We start from the raw sequence: 20,616 nt of genomic DNA on the forward strand, positions 1-20,616 counted from the left end.
TACTGAATATATATAATAGTTTCAACAAGATTTTTTAAGTACCTTCTGTTTACACAGTCTACTGTGTTTACATAGGCTATACATTAATTATTTAATTAGGTAATTAACTGTATTCTTCAAAAGTATAATCTAAGGTGGCCCAGAAGATACTGATGAAAAAGTGAAGCATACTTCATACAGAATCATAATATTTCTAACAGGAAGCTTAATATTTACCACCAAATCTTATGTATTTTCTCTTTGGAATTCATTCTACTTCTCCGAATAAGAATACTGTTTCCCAAGGGTGGGAAATCAGAGGGAATGGGAACTCAGAGACACAACCACAAAGGAAACTTGCTTAAAAGACTTGAGTAGATAGATGCGATAATTTGGACAAGGAGAATAATGATGATCAAAGTATATTTATTAATTTATTTTAGGTGGAAATCAAGATATAAGTAAGAAGGCAACATGGATATAATCTGAAAAGATGGTTTAAGTTTACTCACATCAAAACCAGATCTAAAGCATTAAATATTATACTGAAATTCTTCCTAAGTAATTACTGTTGTCACTCTCAAGAACATTAACAGGAGTAACGATGGCTCTTCCTCCTCCTGTGCTAGGAGATACCAGCCTACCATGTTTGTCTTCAATAAGTAGGTTCCTCAGAAAGGGATGTAATTTACTCTCCTTAAACATGTGGCTTGTAGTTTTAGGGCAAAACACAGATTTTTTTTAGTCACTGGAATAGGCAGTGACAGGTGATCCTTTCAAGAGATTAAAACACACTCTGAGATTTCACTTCATCTCTCTGCACAAGACACCTGAGTAGATAACGGCCCCATGGTTTTGTGAGAAGACCCTGACCACTGTCAGACCAGGCTTCTGCTTTCTTACCTGATCAAAGTTGTAGAGGGCGGCATGCAAATTGGCCAGCATCCCTGTGGGGGGTTCATTGGTAATTTTAATGGAGTTTTCCAGGAGTCCTTGAGGGATGATGTGTTCACTTGGTGTAGGTGCAGATTTGGCACTCATGAAAACTCTGTAATCTCTGTGGCTTCCTTGGCTGAATCGTTCAAGGAGTTTCTCCAGGGTTCCTAGCCACTTGGCTACCAAATGGACATTCTGAAAAACAGTATGGCTCATAACTCCTGTGAAACTAAAGGATATTACTTAAATTATGGGATCACAACATATTCCTATATATAAATGTATATATATTTCCTATATATAAATTTAATGTATTAAATTAAAGGATTTAATTTTTCCTTTATTATCATGTTAGGGAACAAAAGCAAACACCAAAATACACCTGTACATGGAACACATTTAGGGCTCCAAATCACCATAGGTTATTTTTGTTAACCCAGATCTCCTTCCAACAACACTTACCCACATCCAACACCCACCAATCACCTTTGAGATGGAGTTCCTGATAATTTTCATTGTTACAGTTTAAACTCAATTATTGAGACCTATCTGGTTAGTTGAGTAAAGTATAAAAACTAAAAGCTAGCAATGTACCTGATCACCCACTTCAATGTTTCTGATGCAAACCTCCTCTATTCAACTCCTACTCATTAGTACATGAACTCAAAGGATGTGAGGGGTGAAAGGCTAGCTGAAAAAGAAATCACTCCTTGTTAAGATGCTCTGCGGATTCCTAGCATGATTTTTCTTAAACCCTAGAGCTGTCAAAAATCATGAAACAGATGTCACCACTATCACTTCCTGATTTTCCGCTTTGTGATTCACAATCCTCCAATACTAAATACCCACAGAGTACATGGCAGTTGATGCTGTGAGAGAAGTATAAAGGCCATACCCTCACACGCTCTCTGGTTCTGGAGAAGTCCTTAAATAGTGATTGAAACATCACCCCCAGGAATATGTAATTATTTCCAACAAACAAAAACATTTAAGATTACAACAGCTACAAAAAAAATCCCACAAAAAAATAAGAAAGGCAAATAGGTAATGGAATAGTCAAATAGGTATCTTTCTTTGAAAACAGTTCTGTTGTAAAAAGACGCATGCCAATTCAGTTGTTCACATTATTAGGCTATTTTCCTTTGGCAAATGTTGAAATCCTAACCATCAGTACCTCAGAATATGTCTGTATTTGGAATAGGTCTTTAAAGAGGTAATTAAGACTAGATGCAACAATTAATCCGATATGGCTTGTGTCCTTATGAGAAGGGGTGATGAGGACGCACACAGAGGGAAGACCACATGGAGACACAGAGACGAGACAACCATCTACACACCGAGGAGAGAGGCCTCAGAAGACACCAACCCTACTGACCACTTGGTCTCAGACTTCTGGCCTGCAGAACTGTAAGAAATTAAATTTCTGTTGATGAAGCCACCTGCTCCGTGATACTGTGGTCTGGCAACCTTTGCAAGCTTATCAGTAAGTCAGGGTTCTGAGACTCCTGGCTTCCACGCTTGCTACTAGATTGCGGCAAGAGTACTTCTCACACCTGACTGTGCCACTCACACAAGCAAGCAGAAACAAAAGAACAATAAAACCTGTTTTGCAAGCTCAAATATGACCTAATTCTCTATCTTATGGACTACAACAATACCTTACTTGAGAAGTTTACTTGAAACAAATATAAAAATATTCTAGGCAGCGACTCTGGTCAGGGAAGAAAACCATCACCAGGTGAGCCACCTCTCAACACAGGCACACTCTGGAGTCCAGCCTGGGAGTCATTTGTGGGGATCTTGGCTTTGCGATTGGCTGGATTCTTGTGCTTGCTTGTCCCAGGGCACCAATGCCTGTGCAACATTTTTAGCCAATCCATGTATCTTGGAAACCGTCTACTTTGCCCATGAAAATAGATTTTTAAAATCCATTTTGTCAATTTCCAAACCATATGGTGTACATCTGAGATATAGATAGCTACCACCCTGATACCTATGTAATAGTTTTCTCTGGAGTATGGGCTACTGATACAATGCTAGCTAAACATCCCTCGAAGGGCTCTATCTCATCACAGTAACTGACTAGTGTAGAGTTTGGTTAAGACCTTATTAACATGTGCATACAAATCATGTGCCTATGCTGATACAATTTAACGTACATTACAAACAATATAATGAGTTCTCATCATTCTGGTCACCTCTTTATTCAAAGTCCTACTTCTCTTTTAAATGGCAAAGAGATACTAGAAACCTCCAGAAATTAGAATAGCCAAAGCCTGGGGCAATCCCTCCTCTCCAATTATTCTATGTCCAGAGAGGAACAGCTAAGAAGTTACATCCTTAATTACTGGTTTACCACTAAGAACAAAAATCAAACATCTAGGACAGATAACCAAAAGCAGATCCTTCACGAGACGAGGTCTTCTGAGATTTTTTTTTTTTTATGGTAAAACTTACAACTTGAATTTTGGGGGCAAATGGCAACTTGGCATAGAGAGAAAAATAACAGAAACATTTTACTTTGAATACTACGTTCTCCTGAGGATGACCATACCCCTCCTAGTTTCTTCCTAGGCTGAGATGCTGGACACATGAGAATTCTCAAAGAACTTACTTTGGCAGGAAGATCTCAGCATCTACCCAACTGTCAGAGCAACAACTTCCATCTCTGAAAAAATAAACCCTCCACCGTTACCTGGCTGACTTTGTGAGCCTCAGAGGGTAACCCCTACCCCAAGTCACCTTACTGAAGTATCACCTAAGCAGTGGGTGTTACTTTCCCGGAGGGTTATGTTCTGCTTGGAGCCTGGGCAGCTTCTTCATGGATCCAATTTTATTTCAGTAGAAACTCAAAATGCATCAACCCTGGATTCTGGAGGCACTGAGGGAGGCCAGTGTCCTATCTCTGTGCCAGGGTGGCCACACAAGCTAGCAGAGGAAAAAATGGTGCTTGCCACCAAACAGACCTGAACTTGAATACCAGCCCTGCCGCTTTGCAGCTGCGTGGCCTTGAGGCTCTCCAGACCACTCCGAAGCTCATGTTTTTGTTTTTCATAATGGGAGGACAGCACCGATCCTGGCAGCTTTGCTATAATGATTAGAGATCATGTATCCTTGCAAAGGATCTGGTGTGAATGAGAAACTTTAGGTTCACTGGGCTGCCAATTAAATGGCTACTTCCAGACCGGATGAGACAGCCGGCATGCCTTGCTGGAGAAGGAGTCAGGATGGCTCCCACGTGCCCCCTAAAGCTTGCCTGAGCTCCACTCGTTCCTGGGTTCTTGCTAGAATCCCCAGCCAAGGGAATCACCTGGGAGGACAGTGGGTTAGAGTCAAAGACCCATGTAATGCTAGCACTAGAAGGGATAAAGGAGTTATCGACTCTAATCCCCTTAACTTACAAACAAAGGAAATGTAACACAATTTAGGGGCAGAGTCAGAGTTGCATGAGGTAATAAATGCAAAAATGCTCTGTCAACTTCGCTTTTTTTTTTAAATGTTTATTTTTGAGAGAGAGCACGTGGGGGAGGGGCAGAGAGAGAGAGGGAGAAAGAGAATCTGAAGCAGGCTCCATGAGGTTACCAAAGAGCCTGACGTGGGGCTTGAACCCACAAACCGTGAGATCATGACCTGAGCTGAAAACGAGAGTTGGACACTTAACCGACTGAACCACTCAGACGTCCCCAAAATGCTCTGTTAACTTTAAAAGCAACTTGCAAATGTGAGGTTTTAGGACACGGGCCTTGGCAATCTATACAAGCCTGTTCATCCTGAAGCACTACTGGAGTATTCCAGATATCTGTAAGTCAAGAGGATAAGAGGATTCCCTGTAATATTTTTAATTTTAAAGCACAATGACTAGGAAATCCCTCAAAATATGATAGGTATCCTTGTAAGCAGAGTCTCTTATCACCTGTGGAGGTGTCATGGACACTGAGAGAACCCCAAGACTCGGCAAATCACCAGATGTCATGAGGAAGGCTCATTCCTGTGGGTCAGGACAACTCTGCGCTGTCCCTCCCCTGTGTTCAGTCCCAGCATTGTCCGAGAAGAGGGAATACTCACTTGGAGTAGGACCCAGTGTCCTCCTTTGGAAGCTTTCTCCAGTGCCTTTTCTGCCACCGTCTCCTGGCCTTGTCCTAAAGACACGTTGTGGAATTTTCCCGAGTCTATCGTAAACCCCAGTCTTTTGCCTGTGAGAGGGTACAACACGGTGAGGGGAAGAGTGAATCAAGGACAGATGAGAAGGGTGCGGAATTCTGAGGCCCAGGGTCTGTCTGTGGTGACTGCTGTCACCTTCTAGGTCACTCTCCTAAAGAAGCCAAACTAAACTTCGGTCGTTTCAACAAGCAGCATTTTGAGCTCTCAACAGCTGCCTCCTTATGAGCATTAGCTAAGCCTGTGGAAATAAGTTCCTCTGGTTTTATGGTAATGAAGCTTTTGACATTTTGATAGATGGCAAGTATTGTTACTGAGCTTTATTAACTCTTGCAGGAGTAGAAAAGCATTTCCCTCATAAAAAGGAGCAACATGTGGTAGATATCACATCATTTTTTGAACAAATTGGCTCATTGGGTAAATGCAGGAGACTCTCACCTTGTGGCCATGCTTGAATCGAGCACAGTCAGGTCACAGCTCTATTAACCTGGTACTCTTGGTGCGGGCTGAGGGGAATAGTAATCCAGAGCACAAAGCGACAGTGCCTTGCACAATCGAATAGGCTTGCTCTAATGACCACTATTTAGTCACAGGGGGCACAAGATTACACGAGCATGGAGAAAATTGCCCTCTGGCCCTTATATAGTCAAAAGGTGGAAAACAGTACAAAGGAAACTTGCATTATGCCAACCAGAGGAATGTTCCATTTGAGCATTTCTTCAGACTACAGTGTTATTAGCCTTACATTTTCCATGTACTCAATCTCCAACAAATGAAAAAGGAGAGAAAGAGAGAGAGAGAAAGAGAGAGGAAGAAACTAAGGTAACTGTGAATGGAGAGAAGGTCAGGCAGGCCGTGGGCAAGGGGGAGGGTGGGAAGGCAAGCCTCCTGGCCCCTCACCAAGGATCTCTAGGTCTTTAAGGGCGTCCACCCCTGGAGACAGAATGAAGAAAACTGGAGTGGCTGGGCTGCTTTCTTCAAATGCTTTAACTAAGTCCAATCTGGTCCTCCCCACATATTTTGTACCCAGTTTTTCCTCCACGAAATTCCTATAAAAAAGAATAATGCAAAAGACACGATCAATGCTCATGACCTTGAAAAGGGCTACAACTTGGATCAGCTTAAATCATAGTCACAGGAAGGACGCTAACCATGTTCATTACATGGGATGTTTTTACACAACGATATAAATCCAGCTAGATTTCTAATGCATTAGTGTCAGTGAAATCCCTCCCTGCTTTAGAAGCTCTGAAAATCAGAAGTCTACGTTCCATTTTGGGGGCTACAGAGACCCCCCTCTGAGTACCACCAGCTGCCTGCCTGTGGCTTTGTATCCCCCAAATCTCCTGCCAGATCCCCCATTACTTATTAACAGTTCATTAGATTTGCCACAGTGCAATTTTCCGGCCTGCTGGGCTTCTCATGAATATACAAATGCTTTTTGGGGTGTTTCTAACACAGGGAAGCTCAATTAAGCAGGGATTATTTTCCAGCAGCATCGGATTTAGCAGAAAGTAAGTACTACTACTAAGCAGAATTAACTTGTAAAGTAGGGTATGCAGAGGCTTCTGCAAAGGGGAAATTAGCTGAACAAAGTGGAGGAGAAAAACCTGAGGTGCGGGAATGCCGTTGTTAGGAAGGAAGGTGAGAACTCTGGTAAATTCAGAGGCGAACGTGACTTGCGCGAATTAAGCAGCACATTACCAGTTAGAAGTCGAGAGGGCAAAGAGAGAGGACACACGGACGAATATGTAGACAGGGTTCCTGCTTTAAATTGCACCGGTAGTAAAGTTATAAGACTATTAGCGTCTCCATGAAAGAAATCCTTTTTGTTTGATGGGCAAAATCTTCAGAGCCCAAACGCCACCACTAAATAAAGACAGTGGAAGTCGCACTGGAATAATGCATGCCCCTGGCCTCTGAACTCTGATGACACCCATCTCTCTTGCTAGAATATTTCCAGTGGTTCCCTGTCTCCCCTCCTAATGTCACAAGTCACGTTTTCAGGCAAGATGGGCTCAGTCTGACTAGAGACTAGCCTAGTTTAGTGTTCAGTGAGTTTCAACAATAGTAGTGATTACAATATCACATTTTCAGCAGAATCATTTCTCATCAATATGGACCATAAATGCCTCCACCAGATACTCCAGCCCCTAAGACCAGGTGTCCTCGAAGTTAACTTGAATTTCCAAAAATGCTAACTGCCCCACCTGAGAGCATATGTCATTCTGTCAGGGCGCACCGCTCTCAAAATAATCAGCTTCTGTATCAAACTTTTCTTCTTCCATTCTTGGGGTAGCTTCTCTTTTTCTGGACACTCGGATTCCGCCCACTTCCTCCACTGTTTGGCAGATCCTTCCACATCTCGGTCTATGCCTCGAAATTCTTCCATCAGGGCTACTGCCTGTCATACAACAGGGGAACAGATGGGAATGGTGTAAATAGCTTACAGTTTGAGATAAAGACTAGCGGATGTGTTGGATCCTGTGTGAACAAGCTGTGCCGGATAGTCATCATTTCCTCACCAGATTCACTCTGCACCCTTTTCTGCTCTGCTAAGAGGGTGACCACTAAGGATTATTTGAACTAAATTCTCTGGTTCTCTGGTCTGGTTGGGTTTGGCCAAGAGGAGGCACTAGCAAGAGACTAGAGGGCTGGAGCAGAGAGAAGCAGGGGTATTTCTTCCTCAGCTCTTTCCCTGTGGTGACATAGTTTGGCAGTGGCTGTGTTCCTCTACCGAATGCCACAGCTCCTAGGGGTTGGCTCTCTCCCATAACTTCATTTCCCAACAGTTTCAGTAACAGCTCCTTTTCTTCCTTTTTCCATCCCCATTCCTGGTTTGATTCCCTTCGTCTTCTTCCCATACCATGATAATATATTCTTTGTAAAACTTTTTTCTTTCATCATCCCTTTGAATGAGGTCCTAACTGATCATCAATTGGACTTGAATTCATAATTCTAAATAATTTAAAAACTCCATTAAAAATAAACCTAACTATACTATAAAAATAAGGGATGATGGTTATTTCCAATGGACAGAAATGTTTCCTTCTCAGAAAAAGGGTGTGGCAAAGGTTAGCAAATGATGAGCATCTTTAAGGAATCCCTGAGTCTAGGAGAATATTTTGTTTTAAACAAAATAAACTCTTAAACAACAGGATCTTCTGACAGAAAAATAAGGTAAGGATTGATTGATAACTGAGGGTGATGAATAACCATTGCTTTTTTCTCGACAACATTCTGTTCAGCTCAAACAGTTTACAGTGAGAATAAATCACTGTGTTGTTGTGTAATTGACAAAACTATGTGGAAAAAGTGGACAAATATAAAGAAGAAAAGAGCGCCTGGGTGGCACAGTTGGTTGAGCATCTGACTTTGGCTCAGGTCATGATCTGTAAGTTCTAGGCCTGCATCGGGCTCCCTGGTGTGTGAAGCCTGCTTCAGATCCTCTGTCCTCCTATCTCCCTGCCCCTCCCTCACTGTCTCCCTCTAAAATAAACAAACTTAAAAAAAAAAAAAGAAAGAAAGAGACTGGTTTTAGGTAAATTGACAAAAATGTTCCCTTCTGTTCCTTGACTTTTACCGAAGTTCCTGCAGACTATACATATTTATGAGTTTTCCCACTCACAAATAGGGCAAAAGTTCCTTTACTTCCAAGTAAGAAATTAATCACTTTATAATTTAGTAATACAAAGATGGATTAAAGAAGATCACATTACATATCTCTACAAATGAAATAGTATATATCACTTGTATTTCTTCTAAAACATTTCTACATTTATGAGAACTGAGACATAAGATTTAGAAAGTGACAAAACGTCTTCCTAACATACCTTTAGAGCACTCCAAGACTGAGTGGTTAGGAAGTCAAGAGGACTCGAGTAAGTGTGTTCAACTTTGAATCGAAGCAGGAAATCCAATTCAAAAGGGTCTATCTCTCTCTTTCTCAACAAAATCTTTAGGGTACACAAAATTGAAAAAGGTCACTTAGTTTATATCAAAATCACAGCACAGGAGGTAGTCACCATTTAACAGATAGGACTGAATACACAGAACCAAGTCTGCTGAGATTTCCATAGGTCTGTATCTGTTCTAAAGCTGAATTAAGAAGTCTTAGATTAAGTCCATGATCTTGACTTGACTGAAAATCTAATAGCAAATAATTATGAAGACTGGTTTATTTCAATTTTAACACATGTGTATTAGCAAAATATATGAAATATTTGTTCCTATTTATGCTTTTGCTGTGAACTCAAACTTGTCTTAGAACTTGTTATACAGAGGCACCTGGGTGGCTCATTCAGTTAAGGGTCTGACTCTTCATTTCGGCTCAGGTCATGATCTTAGAGTTTCATGAGTTTGAGCCCCACGTTGGGGTCTGTGCTGACAGCGTGGAGCCTGCTAGGGATTGATTCTCTCTCTCTCTCTCTCTCTCTCTCTCTCTCTCTCTCTCTCTTTCTGCCCCTCCCCCGCTCACATGCTGTCTCTGTCTCTCTCAATATAAATAAATAAACTTCAAAAGATTTTTTTTAAAGAGACTTCTTTAAAACAAACAACAAAAAAAGGTCTGGTTAAACAAATTGAAAAAGCCTGAGGTGATGATGGACCAAATTACTAAATAGAAGGTAGAACTAATATTATTAGTCTTGGTATAGAAATAACATCTAATAAACTTAAGAAGTTTGACATATGAGATGACATATTTTTCTTATATGTGAGATTGAGAAAAATTGGAAATTACTGTTTTATAGATACAACTAAACAAGCACAGTATAAACAGAAATAAACTTTAGACACCTACATTAGGAACTTGATAAGAAGTCCATAGAAAGAACATTTCTGAGGGGGACAGGAGGCTGAAATATTCCCAAATTTCAACCTAAATATTTTAACACCATATAAAGTTAAACTGGTAAAATTTTGAGTTTTATGCTATTTTAAAACTCTAGATATTTTCAAAATGCATTATGGGTGGTAACACATTAAAAGACTATTTGATTAATTGATTTGTTCTTAATTCAATTTATTTTAATAAATAATTGCCATATATATGAAGCTTTGATTTACAGAAACTGTCAGGATTTGAGATAAGCTGTAATTTATCTATGGCTTCCTAGGAGAAAGTTTTAAATAGATGTGCGTATGTGTGTATGTATGTCTCATGTATTCTCATTCTTGGCCTTTTATTGCTAATGAGTAATATGTATACAAACAACAATTTAATTTTGTAATATCTCGCTCCTGTTTATCACATACATTATGGAACACCTACACCTATATACTCATTTATAACCCAAAGGAATCGACAATGACCAAAAATACTGAAAGTAACAGTTTATCATTATTAACAGCAGGTATTTACAAAATGCCTTCTTTGGACAAAGCACTTTGGAGGACACAATGCAGACCAGGCAATGACCTTCCATCAAGAACTGGGTTGACAGAAAAAGGTATAGAGCAAACAAACTAATAATAGGACAACATGCTTATTTCATCTAGGCATGTAGTCCTCGATGTTTTCTTCTTATTGTGGGCACCTTTATTTAAAAAAGTCTTTTGCTGGAGTCCGTATTGAAAAATAGATAAATAAAAGGATAGCAGTTCTCACTGAAGGTGGCAGTGTGAAACCTGCAGCTCATTTACCCATTCACTGGTCTATAAAGGGACGGAGAAAATCCTAGGACCATCCAAATGTGGACTCATAATTCTTATCTTAAAGCATCTCCAGGCATCTGGGTGGCTCAGTCAGTTAAGCATCCAACTCTTGATTACGGCGCAGGTCGTGTTCTCACAGTCGTGAGATTAAGTCCCGATTTGGGCTCTGCACTGGGTATGGAGTCTGCTTAAGATTCCCTCTCCCTCTCCCTCTGCCCCTCCCCGATGTGTGCTATCTATCTAAAAACAAACAAACAAACAAACAAACAAACAAAAACAAACCAGAAAGAATCTCCCTGGTAACATCCAGGAGGCTCTGCACAAGACCTAAGAAGTGAGGAGAAGTTGTTCTGTTTTTCAGGGTGATCGCTGATGTGGTGGCTTACAGCACATACCTACCCAAACCAACACCCTGGGACCGATTGAAAGGTTGTCACAAGTCCAAGCTTACCCTGGGAAACTCAAACTCACCTCGTGCCACCAAGGGCTTCCAAAAAAGGTGTCATGCCTCCCTTCAATGCAAGGAAAGCACATAATAAACAGAGGTGTAGGACTTCAGTTCTGAGGATGCTTTCAAATGACTGATTTCCTTACCTGAAAAGCCATCTGGGACAGGAAGGTGAGCTTGTCCTTCTCAAACAGTGCCTGGCTGGTGTAGAGGAAGATGGCATAGGTGATGCTCTCCATCAGGACTGAGACGCGGCCCTGCACGTCCTCCACCTTGTCAGCCTGCTCAATTGCTCTGTGGAACAGCTTGTTGAAAGCCTGGGGAATTTAAAGTGACTGGTAAAGGATGGAAACTAGTGCCTGATGTCTAGCTAGCCCCCCACACGCAGCCAAAATGGGGGATCGCTTTCTGTTTAACTTTATACGAAAGTGCCAAACTGTTTTCCAAAATGGTTTTTACCACTTTGCATCCTCATTGGCAACGTGAAAGAGTCGCAGTACTGTACCTGTGCTAACACTTGTTACTGTCGGTCTTGTAAAATCGCAGCCATTCTATTTGGTACATAGTAATACTTCTTTCTGCTTTTACGCTGCATTTTTCTGATGAATACTGAGCACTTAAAAATGGGCTTATGGGCAATACTCATGACTCAGTACAGGACATGTCTGTTCAAATCTTTCATTGTTTAGTTGAGTTGTCCAACTTCTTTATATATTCTGAGATAAGTTTTTTGTTAGATATAAGCATTGGAAAGAGGTTTTAATAGTAATTCACCTTTTTATTTTCTTCATGTCTTTTGAAGACCGTAAATTTTTAATTTGATAAGTTTCAATTTATTAGTTTTTTCCTTTCTATTGTATCCTAATAAATCTTTGCCTAACCCAAAGCCCAAAGATTTTCTCCCATTTTTTTCCCTAGAAATCTCATAGCTTTGCTTATTCATTTTGAGCTAATTTTGTAAGAAATGTGATGTAATGTTTAAGGTTCATTTTATTCTTTGTGGGTATCGAGTTTTCTCAGCACCATTTGTTATCAAAGCTATCCCTTCTTCATTAAATTGTCTCGGGTGTTTTTCTTTAGGCCAATTAATATCAGTTTATAACAAGCCCTGAAATCATGTAGTGTAAATTTGTTGTTCTTTTTCAAAATTATTTAGTTACTTTAAATCCTTTTAATTTCTTTTTCAAAATTATTTAGTTACTTTAAATCCTTTTAATTTTAGAATCAGCTTGCCAATTTCTATTTTTAAAAAGCCTCCAGGGATTTGGCTGAGATGGAATTGAATCTACAGATCAATTTGGAAAGACCAAAGATCATCTTAATAACACTGAGTGTTCTAATCCACAAACATGGTATCTCTCTCCATGGTATATTTCAACAATGTTTTTGCAGCACTTAGCACACAGATCTTGTATTTGTTTTGTTAAAATTATCCCTAAGAGTTTCGTGAATTTGGAAGCTGTTGTAAATAGTACTGAGTTATTAATTTTATTTTCCAGTTGTTTGTTCTTCATATATAAAAACAATGGATTTTGAGTATTGCCTTTATATCCTGCCATCTTGCTAAAAACTCACTTCTTAGTCCTAGTAGCTTTTTTTGGTAGATTTCTGAAGATTTTCTAAACACATGATTAAGTCATTTGTGAAAAAAAGACACTCCTTCTTTTAAAATGTCTGTGCCTTTTATTATATTGTTGCACTGGGGATAACCTGCAGGGCAGTAATGAATAGAAGTGTTGAGAAAAGACATTCTTATTCCTGATCTTAGGGGAAAGCATTTAGTTTTTCAACATCAAGTATATTACTAGCTGTAGATTTTTGTAGATGCCCTTTTTCACATTGAGACATTAACCAGGTGTTGAAGTTTGTCAGATTCTTTGACTGCATCCACTGAAGGGATCATATGGCTTTTCTCTGTTGTTTTGTGTTATTTTTTAAATGTTTAACCAGCTTGTCTTCCTGGTATAAATTCCACTTGGGCATAAAATATTATTCTTTTTATTTGTGGCTGGGTTCACTTTACCAATTCATCCATCCTCCCTCTCTTCCTTTTTTAGTGAGTGAGGGGCAGGGGGACAAGCATGAGCGGGGGTGAAGGGCAGAGAGAGAGAATCTTAAGCAGGTTCCATGCTCAGTGTAGAGCTAGACACAGGGCTCGATCCCATGACCCTGAGATCATAACCTAAACCTAAACCAAAACCTGCTAATTACTCTTGACTCTTTTCCTCTTCTTTATTTTCCATATCCAGTCCATTTCTAAGGATTATTTTAGCTTCAAACCATATGACAAGTCTATTAACTTTTGAGTCTTGTCATTCTATCAGACGTCTGCTTCAAACCTTTCAATGGCTTCTTTTTTCAGACAAACTATAATCCAAAACCCCCCATTTGGCCAATGAGGCCTCCTATGATCTAGACTTCCCCACCTCTCTAGAGTCCTGTCTTGTCATCTTCTCCCTTACTCATTAATTACCCTCCAGCCACATACATTCATTCACCACCTGGAATCCCAAACTCATTCATGTCCCACACATCCTTGTTTTCTGCAAACATTTCATACATGGCTAAACTCTATAGGAATCAACTCTAATGTCACTTCTTCTGAGAGGCCTTCCCTGAACCAAGAGTAAAACAGCACCTCCATCTTTACTATTCTCTCTCATTGTACTTATCACTTTTACACACACACACACACACACGCACACACACACATCCATATATTCGTTTTTTTCAAAACTGTACACTGAGTAACCAGCACAACATCTGGCATGATTGATCTCAATAGCTATTTGTTTAGAAACTGAGCGACAGCATGAATGAATACTGCCCAGAAGTACAATGATGCAAAGTAAAGAGCATGGCCTTTGGGATCATAGTCATGAGTTCAAATCCTGCCTCTTATTATTATGATGTGAATTACAGAGCAATTTATTTCAAAATGTTAGTTTTTAAAAAAAAAATAGGGATAAAATACTTTACTGAGATGTTTTAAGCCTAAGAATGAACCAAGGTATAAAAATGTCTTGCATGTAACAGAGGGACTTAATGAATAGTTGCTCTCACTCTCTCTCCCACTATAACAAAATAATATGGGTAATCTTTTTATAAGACACTTATGGCTTTACAAAAAAAGTATAGGAGTCTCAAGGAGAATTCCCTTATATATAATAAACTCAAGACTCTGTTTAAGAACAAAACCAAATGTATTATGATGCCACATAATTATCTCAGAGCCTTATTAAAAATTACAAATAAAAGCTCCAGAGAAAATGAGAATTTCTTTTTCTTTTCTTTTCTTTTTTTTTTTGCTGGCTAGATCCTCAGAACTCCTTACTGGATATATACCAATTGCTTAAAAGTAAATTCCAAACTTCCAGAAACAAGTTGAACTCATGAAACTGAAATTTTTTCTTAGCCTATTCAGCATACCTTCAAAGAGAATTGGTAGATGGGGTTAATTTTTCTGAGGTCATTAATAACAAAATAAAGAAGAGACGCTCTCGCTGCCACTGGTCTGTAACATTCTCGGGCCTCGTTGATTTTTTTTTCATTTTCTTTAGCTTCAATCACCTACGGTGAGATCAAACAACATAGGCCACTTACTCTTCATATTCTTTATACTTACCCAAGTGATGGAAGGGACATATCTGAAATGAAAAATTGTTCGTATTAAAACAGAAAACATGTATGAAATTTATGTGCTTGAGTTTTTCTAAAATTATTAGATTCATATTTTAAAATAATTCTTTTCATAAACTGAGTTTTCAGTGAGAATAGACCTGACTCTAGCTGTTTTATGGTTACAAATTAAGCAAATCTGACTAGGGGCTGTGGTTTCACAGAATTTGTTCTGAGTAATGTCACCTTCCTGCCTCCCCTCTCTTTTTCAGGTTTAATAACCCAGCTATATCACCTCCCTGGGATAGCTCTTACAAGTCTGCTGGGTCAGTTCAATGCTGATAACTTTATTAGTCAACAAGGTATACGAAAGCAGCCAAGGTCAATGATATATCCAATAGCCATGTTTACTGAAAAAGCCTTTATGTGAAGACTCTCATGACTCTCTGACTTTGCACCAGATGATCCATATGCTCATATATTTCCATTTAGTTTATCTTTATCTATTAGCCTCTGGGTACATTCAGAAAGATAATTAAAAGAACAATACCTCCACCACCACAACCAACATACTCATTTTTATTCAAGGCTCAAATAACTTAAAAAAAAATTTTTTTTTTTAAATCTAGGACTACTGCTGGTCCCATACCTTTTTTTTTTTTTTAATGTTTATCTTTATTTTTGAGAGAGACAGCATAGGTGGAGACGAGCGGGGGGGGGGGGGCGCAAAGAGAGAGTGGGACACAGGATCTGAAGCGGGCTCTTTACTGACAGCAGCGAGCCAATGTGGGGCTCGAACTCATGAAGCATGAGATCATGACCTGAGCTGAGGTTGGATGCTCAATGGACAGAGCCACCCAGGCACCCCTGCTCCTATAGCTTTTTAAGATAGCTTTTTTTCCCCCAACCTTTCTTACAGACTTGATTCTTCATAATTGTGTATAAAAGGAAATAAAACATAGAGCAGAAGGGGGAATCCCTACATAGTAATATATTAAGAAGAAAGGAAGAGGCATTTTAAGAGACAATTAGAAGCTAACTTCAAAGCTAAGACCTAATTTACTTAATTGCTCTAATCTTTACCATCTTAGGAGCCACCAAAAATTCACTTACTTAAAAGGACAGAGTAATGTGGGATTCCATTTCTTTGTTTAAATTAAGATAAACATATAGGATGTGTGGTGACACAGTCTCAACTGGGTAATTAATAGATTGGTAAGTAATGAGGATATTGCAGAAAACAAATGAGATTCCTCCCACTTTGACACAATGGAATTTTAAGGGTCATGGACACTTGTGAAAGTCCTAAGTGCCTACCACACGTATGACATGTTGGGACATATGTTGGACATTCAGCAGGAAGTCTACTCAATAAAAATTTTTACTGGCTCTTAGGAAATGTCATTGTTTCCCAGGGTGAATAATGCATCTGAGTACAGCAGGAGACCATGCCTTGCTCTCTCTCTCCTGCCAGTGAAGGCCTGTAAACACAACTTTAGCTCTAAATATTTCTCTAAAATGTACAACAGACCAGGAAACCTGTGGTGAGACTGGAAGGTGTCAGTTTGCCAGAGCTGGATGCTAAGCCTTTTTATATTTTACACCATGTAAACCAGCAGGCTCCAATTCTCTTCAGATTTAGTCACTCAGAAAAAATAACAGCCTCACAGAGTCTCATGTGGATGACAGGATCTCTGCTGAATTATGAGAGGCACAAGTTCAACCACCTCTGGCTCCAGGCAGAGCCCCCCACATTCTGGTTTTTAAGGGCAGTTTATTAAATGACCTTAAATCCACAACAAGTGAGTCCTCTTAAGCAAACTGTCAAGTTTGATCACATTTTGATCCCAACCACTTGATTCAAAGGGAGCACTGTGACCCTCCAGGTGTCCTTGGGGCCTTCTTACTTTCCGCTCTATCTCTGCTGCAGTCGCCTTGGTCCTCTCCAGCCTCTCTACCAGCTCGGTGTCGTCGAGGAAGCTCCCCTCTGCTGCAGAAAGGCGCAGAAGGAGGTCGTCCTCCAGATACTTCAGCTCGATCTTAAAGTCATTCTGGTGCTTTGTCAAAACCAACTAACAAAACCAAGAAAAGTCTGAGAAATGGCGGTTAAATTCATGTTTGTAAGCAGTTTCTTTAATTGTCAATTTCATGGAACCATATATAGTAAACACACTTAAAAACATACAAAATTAAAAATATACTAATCATCCTCTTTAAAAACTTATATAAAAATTTTTTAATATTAATTTATTCTTTGAGACAGAGAGAGAGAGAGCGTGCACATGCAAGAGAGGCAGAGAGAGAGAGAGAGAGAGAGCGAGCGCACAAACAGAAGGGGGAGAGAGAGAGACACAGAATCTGAATCAGGCTCCAGTGAACCAGGCTCCAGGCTCTGAGCTGTCAGCACAGAACTCGACGTGGGGCTCGAACTCATGAACTGTGAGATTATGACCCAAGCCAAAGTTGGATGCCTAACCAACTGAGCCACCCAAGTGCCCCTAGAAACTTATTTTAAAACAAGTCAGAGGGGCACCTGGCTGGCTCAGTCGGTAGAGTGGCCGACTTTGGCTCGGGTCATGATCTTGTGGTTTGTGAGTTTGAGCCCCACATTGGGCTCACTGCTGTCAGTGAAGAGCCCACTTCAGATCCTCTGTCTCCTCTGCTGTACCCCTCCTTAACTTGCATACACATATGCACTCTCTCAAAAGTGAACGTTAAACATTTTTTTTAAACAAGTCACAAAATATGTTAAGATCTGGGTGCACTCCAGCGTCCAGAGAATGAATGTCTGTCATAATCATTTAACATCATGAACCTATAGGAAGAACCTATTCTATTCTATTCTATAGGAAGAAACTTCTGCTTCAAATCTAAAAAGTTCGAAGTCATCATTTCCATCCTCACAAAGGAAAAAAGCTAATCCTCAACTCTTCTTACATCCTTCAAAGAACTAAGGTTACAGGTCAACTGCCACTCTAAAAGCCAGAGGGATGGGTAAATAAAGACCATCAGCTGATGGCGAACATGCACAGAGTAATTGGCTAATTGCTGGAGTCAGAGCTCCCGTTTTAAACCTCTGGGAGCTCAGTCTTAGGAATCCCTCCATACTTTTGTGAATTTGCCTCTAAGAGACTTACCTGGTTGTCACAGTAAAGACCAGGAAAAAAAAAATCTACTCCTGCTTTGGGCAGTGGAAGGGGAAAAGCAACTATTTTAAAATATGTCCAGGGGGAAAGCAACCCTTTAAAATATCCAAGAGCTTTCTGTTTTCATAACAAAAGCCTTCCCTCAATGGAAATTACATTATCAGAGCCTTACCTGACCTAGGGAGAAGGATGATTGGACAACTCAGCCTCCCCTCAATCTCTTTTCTCACAAAGGGGAGATAAAAATAAATGATGAGCTCTTCTGAAGAGAGAAACCCTGAGATTTAATCATAGTATTACACAGTATTGCGGAATACTTCTCATCCACAATACCTTACCACCACACTGCATCAACAGACCCCAGTATAATAAAAGTGGATTCCAACAGAGAGCTGCAAGGTACTGACTATTTAAGAAGGAGTTTCTAGGGAAATCCAAGGACACAGACAGACAAAAGCAGGGATATGAGAGGAAAGTGAAACCTATGACAGCAACAGCTACAGCAAACATGACACACAGCCTAACTGCTAGTCACATAAATATAAAACCTAACACTAAAGTTCCATTGGCCTCACTTCAAATTATCCAGTACATCCTAGCTGCCTTTCAACAAAAAAGTACAAGTAATGCTGAAAGACAAAAAGCACAGTCTGAAGTGATAAAGCAAACCTCAGAACAACACTCAGGAGTGGCAGAAATTCTGAAATTATCAGGCTGAGAATTAAAAATAATTATGCTTAATGTGCTACGGGGCTCGTGAGAAACTGGAAAACACGCAAGACCGTTTGGACAATTTAAGGTGAGAGACGGAAACTGTAAGAAAGGAAATGTTAGAAGTAAACACTATGACAGAAATGAAGGATGCCACTGATGGGCTCATCAGTAGGTTGGACACAGTCAAGGGAATCATCAGCAAACTCCAATATAGGTCAAGAGAAACTTTTCACGCTGAAAAGGAAAGAGGAAAAAAAGGAAAAGAATATCCAGTAACTGTAGGAAAATTATAAAAAGTGTTAACATGCACATCATAGGAATATCTGAAGGAGAAAAAGGAGAATAAATAGTGGAGGTAATGATGGCTAAGAATTTTCTAAAATTAATGGACATTCACCAAACCACAGATCCAGGACGCTCACAGCAGAATAAGTAACAAAAAAAAATTACACCTAGACATATCATATTCAAACTGCAGAAAATCAAATACCAAGAAACAAGGTGAAAAGAAGCTACAAGAAAAAACAAACCTCACCTATGGAGGAAAGAGGACAAGAATTACAAAGAACTTCTGAGAAATCATGCAAGCAAGAAAAGAGTAAATATTCAAAATATTGAAGAAATAAATGATCAGTCTACAAGTCTGTCTCCTGCCAAATCAGTCCTCAAAAATTAAGCAAAAAAACAGATTTTTTAAAGAAAAAAACCTGAAGGATTCTGTCACCGGTAGACATGTCTTACAAGTAATTTGTTGTTGTTGTTGTTTTTGGTCACACAGGAAAAAAAAGGATAGAGGTCAGAAACTCACATCTACATAAAGGAAGAATGTCAGACAAAGAATAAATGAAGGTAAAAATTTTTTTTCTTAGTCTTAAGGGAACTGTTCAAACTAATACAGACAACAAGGTATTCAGTGATTATAGCTTACGATAAATGAAATGAACGACAACAGTGTTACCAGAGATGGGAGGGAAGAAATGAGAAAACGTTAAAAGATACTTGCACTTCCTAGGAGGCAGTATCATAATGTGACTTGAAAATGGACTTAGGTTACTTGTAAATGTATATAGTAAATACTAAAAAAACCCCACTACATTAAAAAAAAAAAAAAAAAAGGAGGTATAACTTACATGCTGGGAGACCACAGGTAGTGGAATTATATGAAATGCTCAATTAAAACCAGAGAAGGCAGAAAGAAAAAAAAAGCATGAAAAAAAAAAGGGTAAGGAAGAGTACAGTAAATATACAGTGACAAATATGGTAGATTTTAATCCAATTGCATCAATAATCTCTTTGTGAATTTTCTAAATACATCAATTAAAAGACACAGACTGACAAAATGGATCAAAAAAGTAGGACCCAACTGTCTACTTTCTAAAAGAAATCTACTCTGCTTAAAGGAAAGGGATGGAGAAAGTTACACCACTTACCGCTCAGCAAAAGAAAGCTGGAGCAGCTACATTAATTTCAGACAAAGTACACACGAGAACAAGGAAAATTATCCAGCACAAAGAGGAGAATTATATAATGATAAAGGGATCAATTCTCTTAAAAAAAAAAACACAAATCTTTAGTGAGCATGTCTCTGACAACCAAGTGTCAAAATACAGGAGACAGAAACCGACAGAACTCCAAGAAGCACACAAGGCCACATTGCTGAAGAATTCAAAACTCCTGTATCTAGAATTAATGGATTCTGGTAGACAGAGAATCAGCAACAATATAGTTGAACTAAACAGCATTATTAACTGGATGTAAGTGACATTTATAGAATATAGTAAAACCTTGGATTGCGAGTAACTTGTTCTGCAAGTATTCCCTAAGATGATCAAACATTTCTAATAAATTTGAACCTGATAAAGGAACAATGTCTTGGAATACGAGTAGTGACCCCGAATGTCACATGATCACAAATGAGCAAATGGTTCTTCTCCCTCATTCCCCCTGCCTCTCTCCCTGTGG

The 20,616-nt window shown here is 39.4% G+C and overlaps 1 protein-coding gene across 2 annotated transcripts in view; it reads right to left on the reverse strand.

The window, feature by feature from the left end:
• DNAH11 (dynein axonemal heavy chain 11) overlaps positions 1 to 20,616 on the reverse strand; it is a 349,268-nt gene that overhangs the window by 29,535 nt on the left and 299,117 nt on the right. For both annotated transcript variants that reach the window (XM_053218315.1, XM_053218314.1), the window contains 8 exons: positions 16,702 to 16,866; positions 14,606 to 14,746; positions 11,323 to 11,493; positions 8,907 to 9,029; positions 7,284 to 7,477; positions 5,974 to 6,122; positions 4,981 to 5,108; positions 883 to 1,110 (listed from right to left, as the gene is read on the reverse strand). In XM_053218315.1, coding sequence (XP_053074290.1) covers positions 883 to 1,110; positions 4,981 to 5,108; positions 5,974 to 6,122; positions 7,284 to 7,477; positions 8,907 to 9,029; positions 11,323 to 11,493; positions 14,606 to 14,746; positions 16,702 to 16,866 — 1,299 coding nt within the window. The remainder of the gene's footprint in view (positions 1 to 882; positions 1,111 to 4,980; positions 5,109 to 5,973; positions 6,123 to 7,283; positions 7,478 to 8,906; positions 9,030 to 11,322; positions 11,494 to 14,605; positions 14,747 to 16,701; positions 16,867 to 20,616) is intronic.

The sequence above is a fragment of the Acinonyx jubatus genome, chromosome A2 (genome assembly GCF_027475565.1).
Source record: "Acinonyx jubatus isolate Ajub_Pintada_27869175 chromosome A2, VMU_Ajub_asm_v1.0, whole genome shotgun sequence".
NCBI classification, from domain to species: Eukaryota; Metazoa; Chordata; class Mammalia; order Carnivora; family Felidae; genus Acinonyx; species Acinonyx jubatus.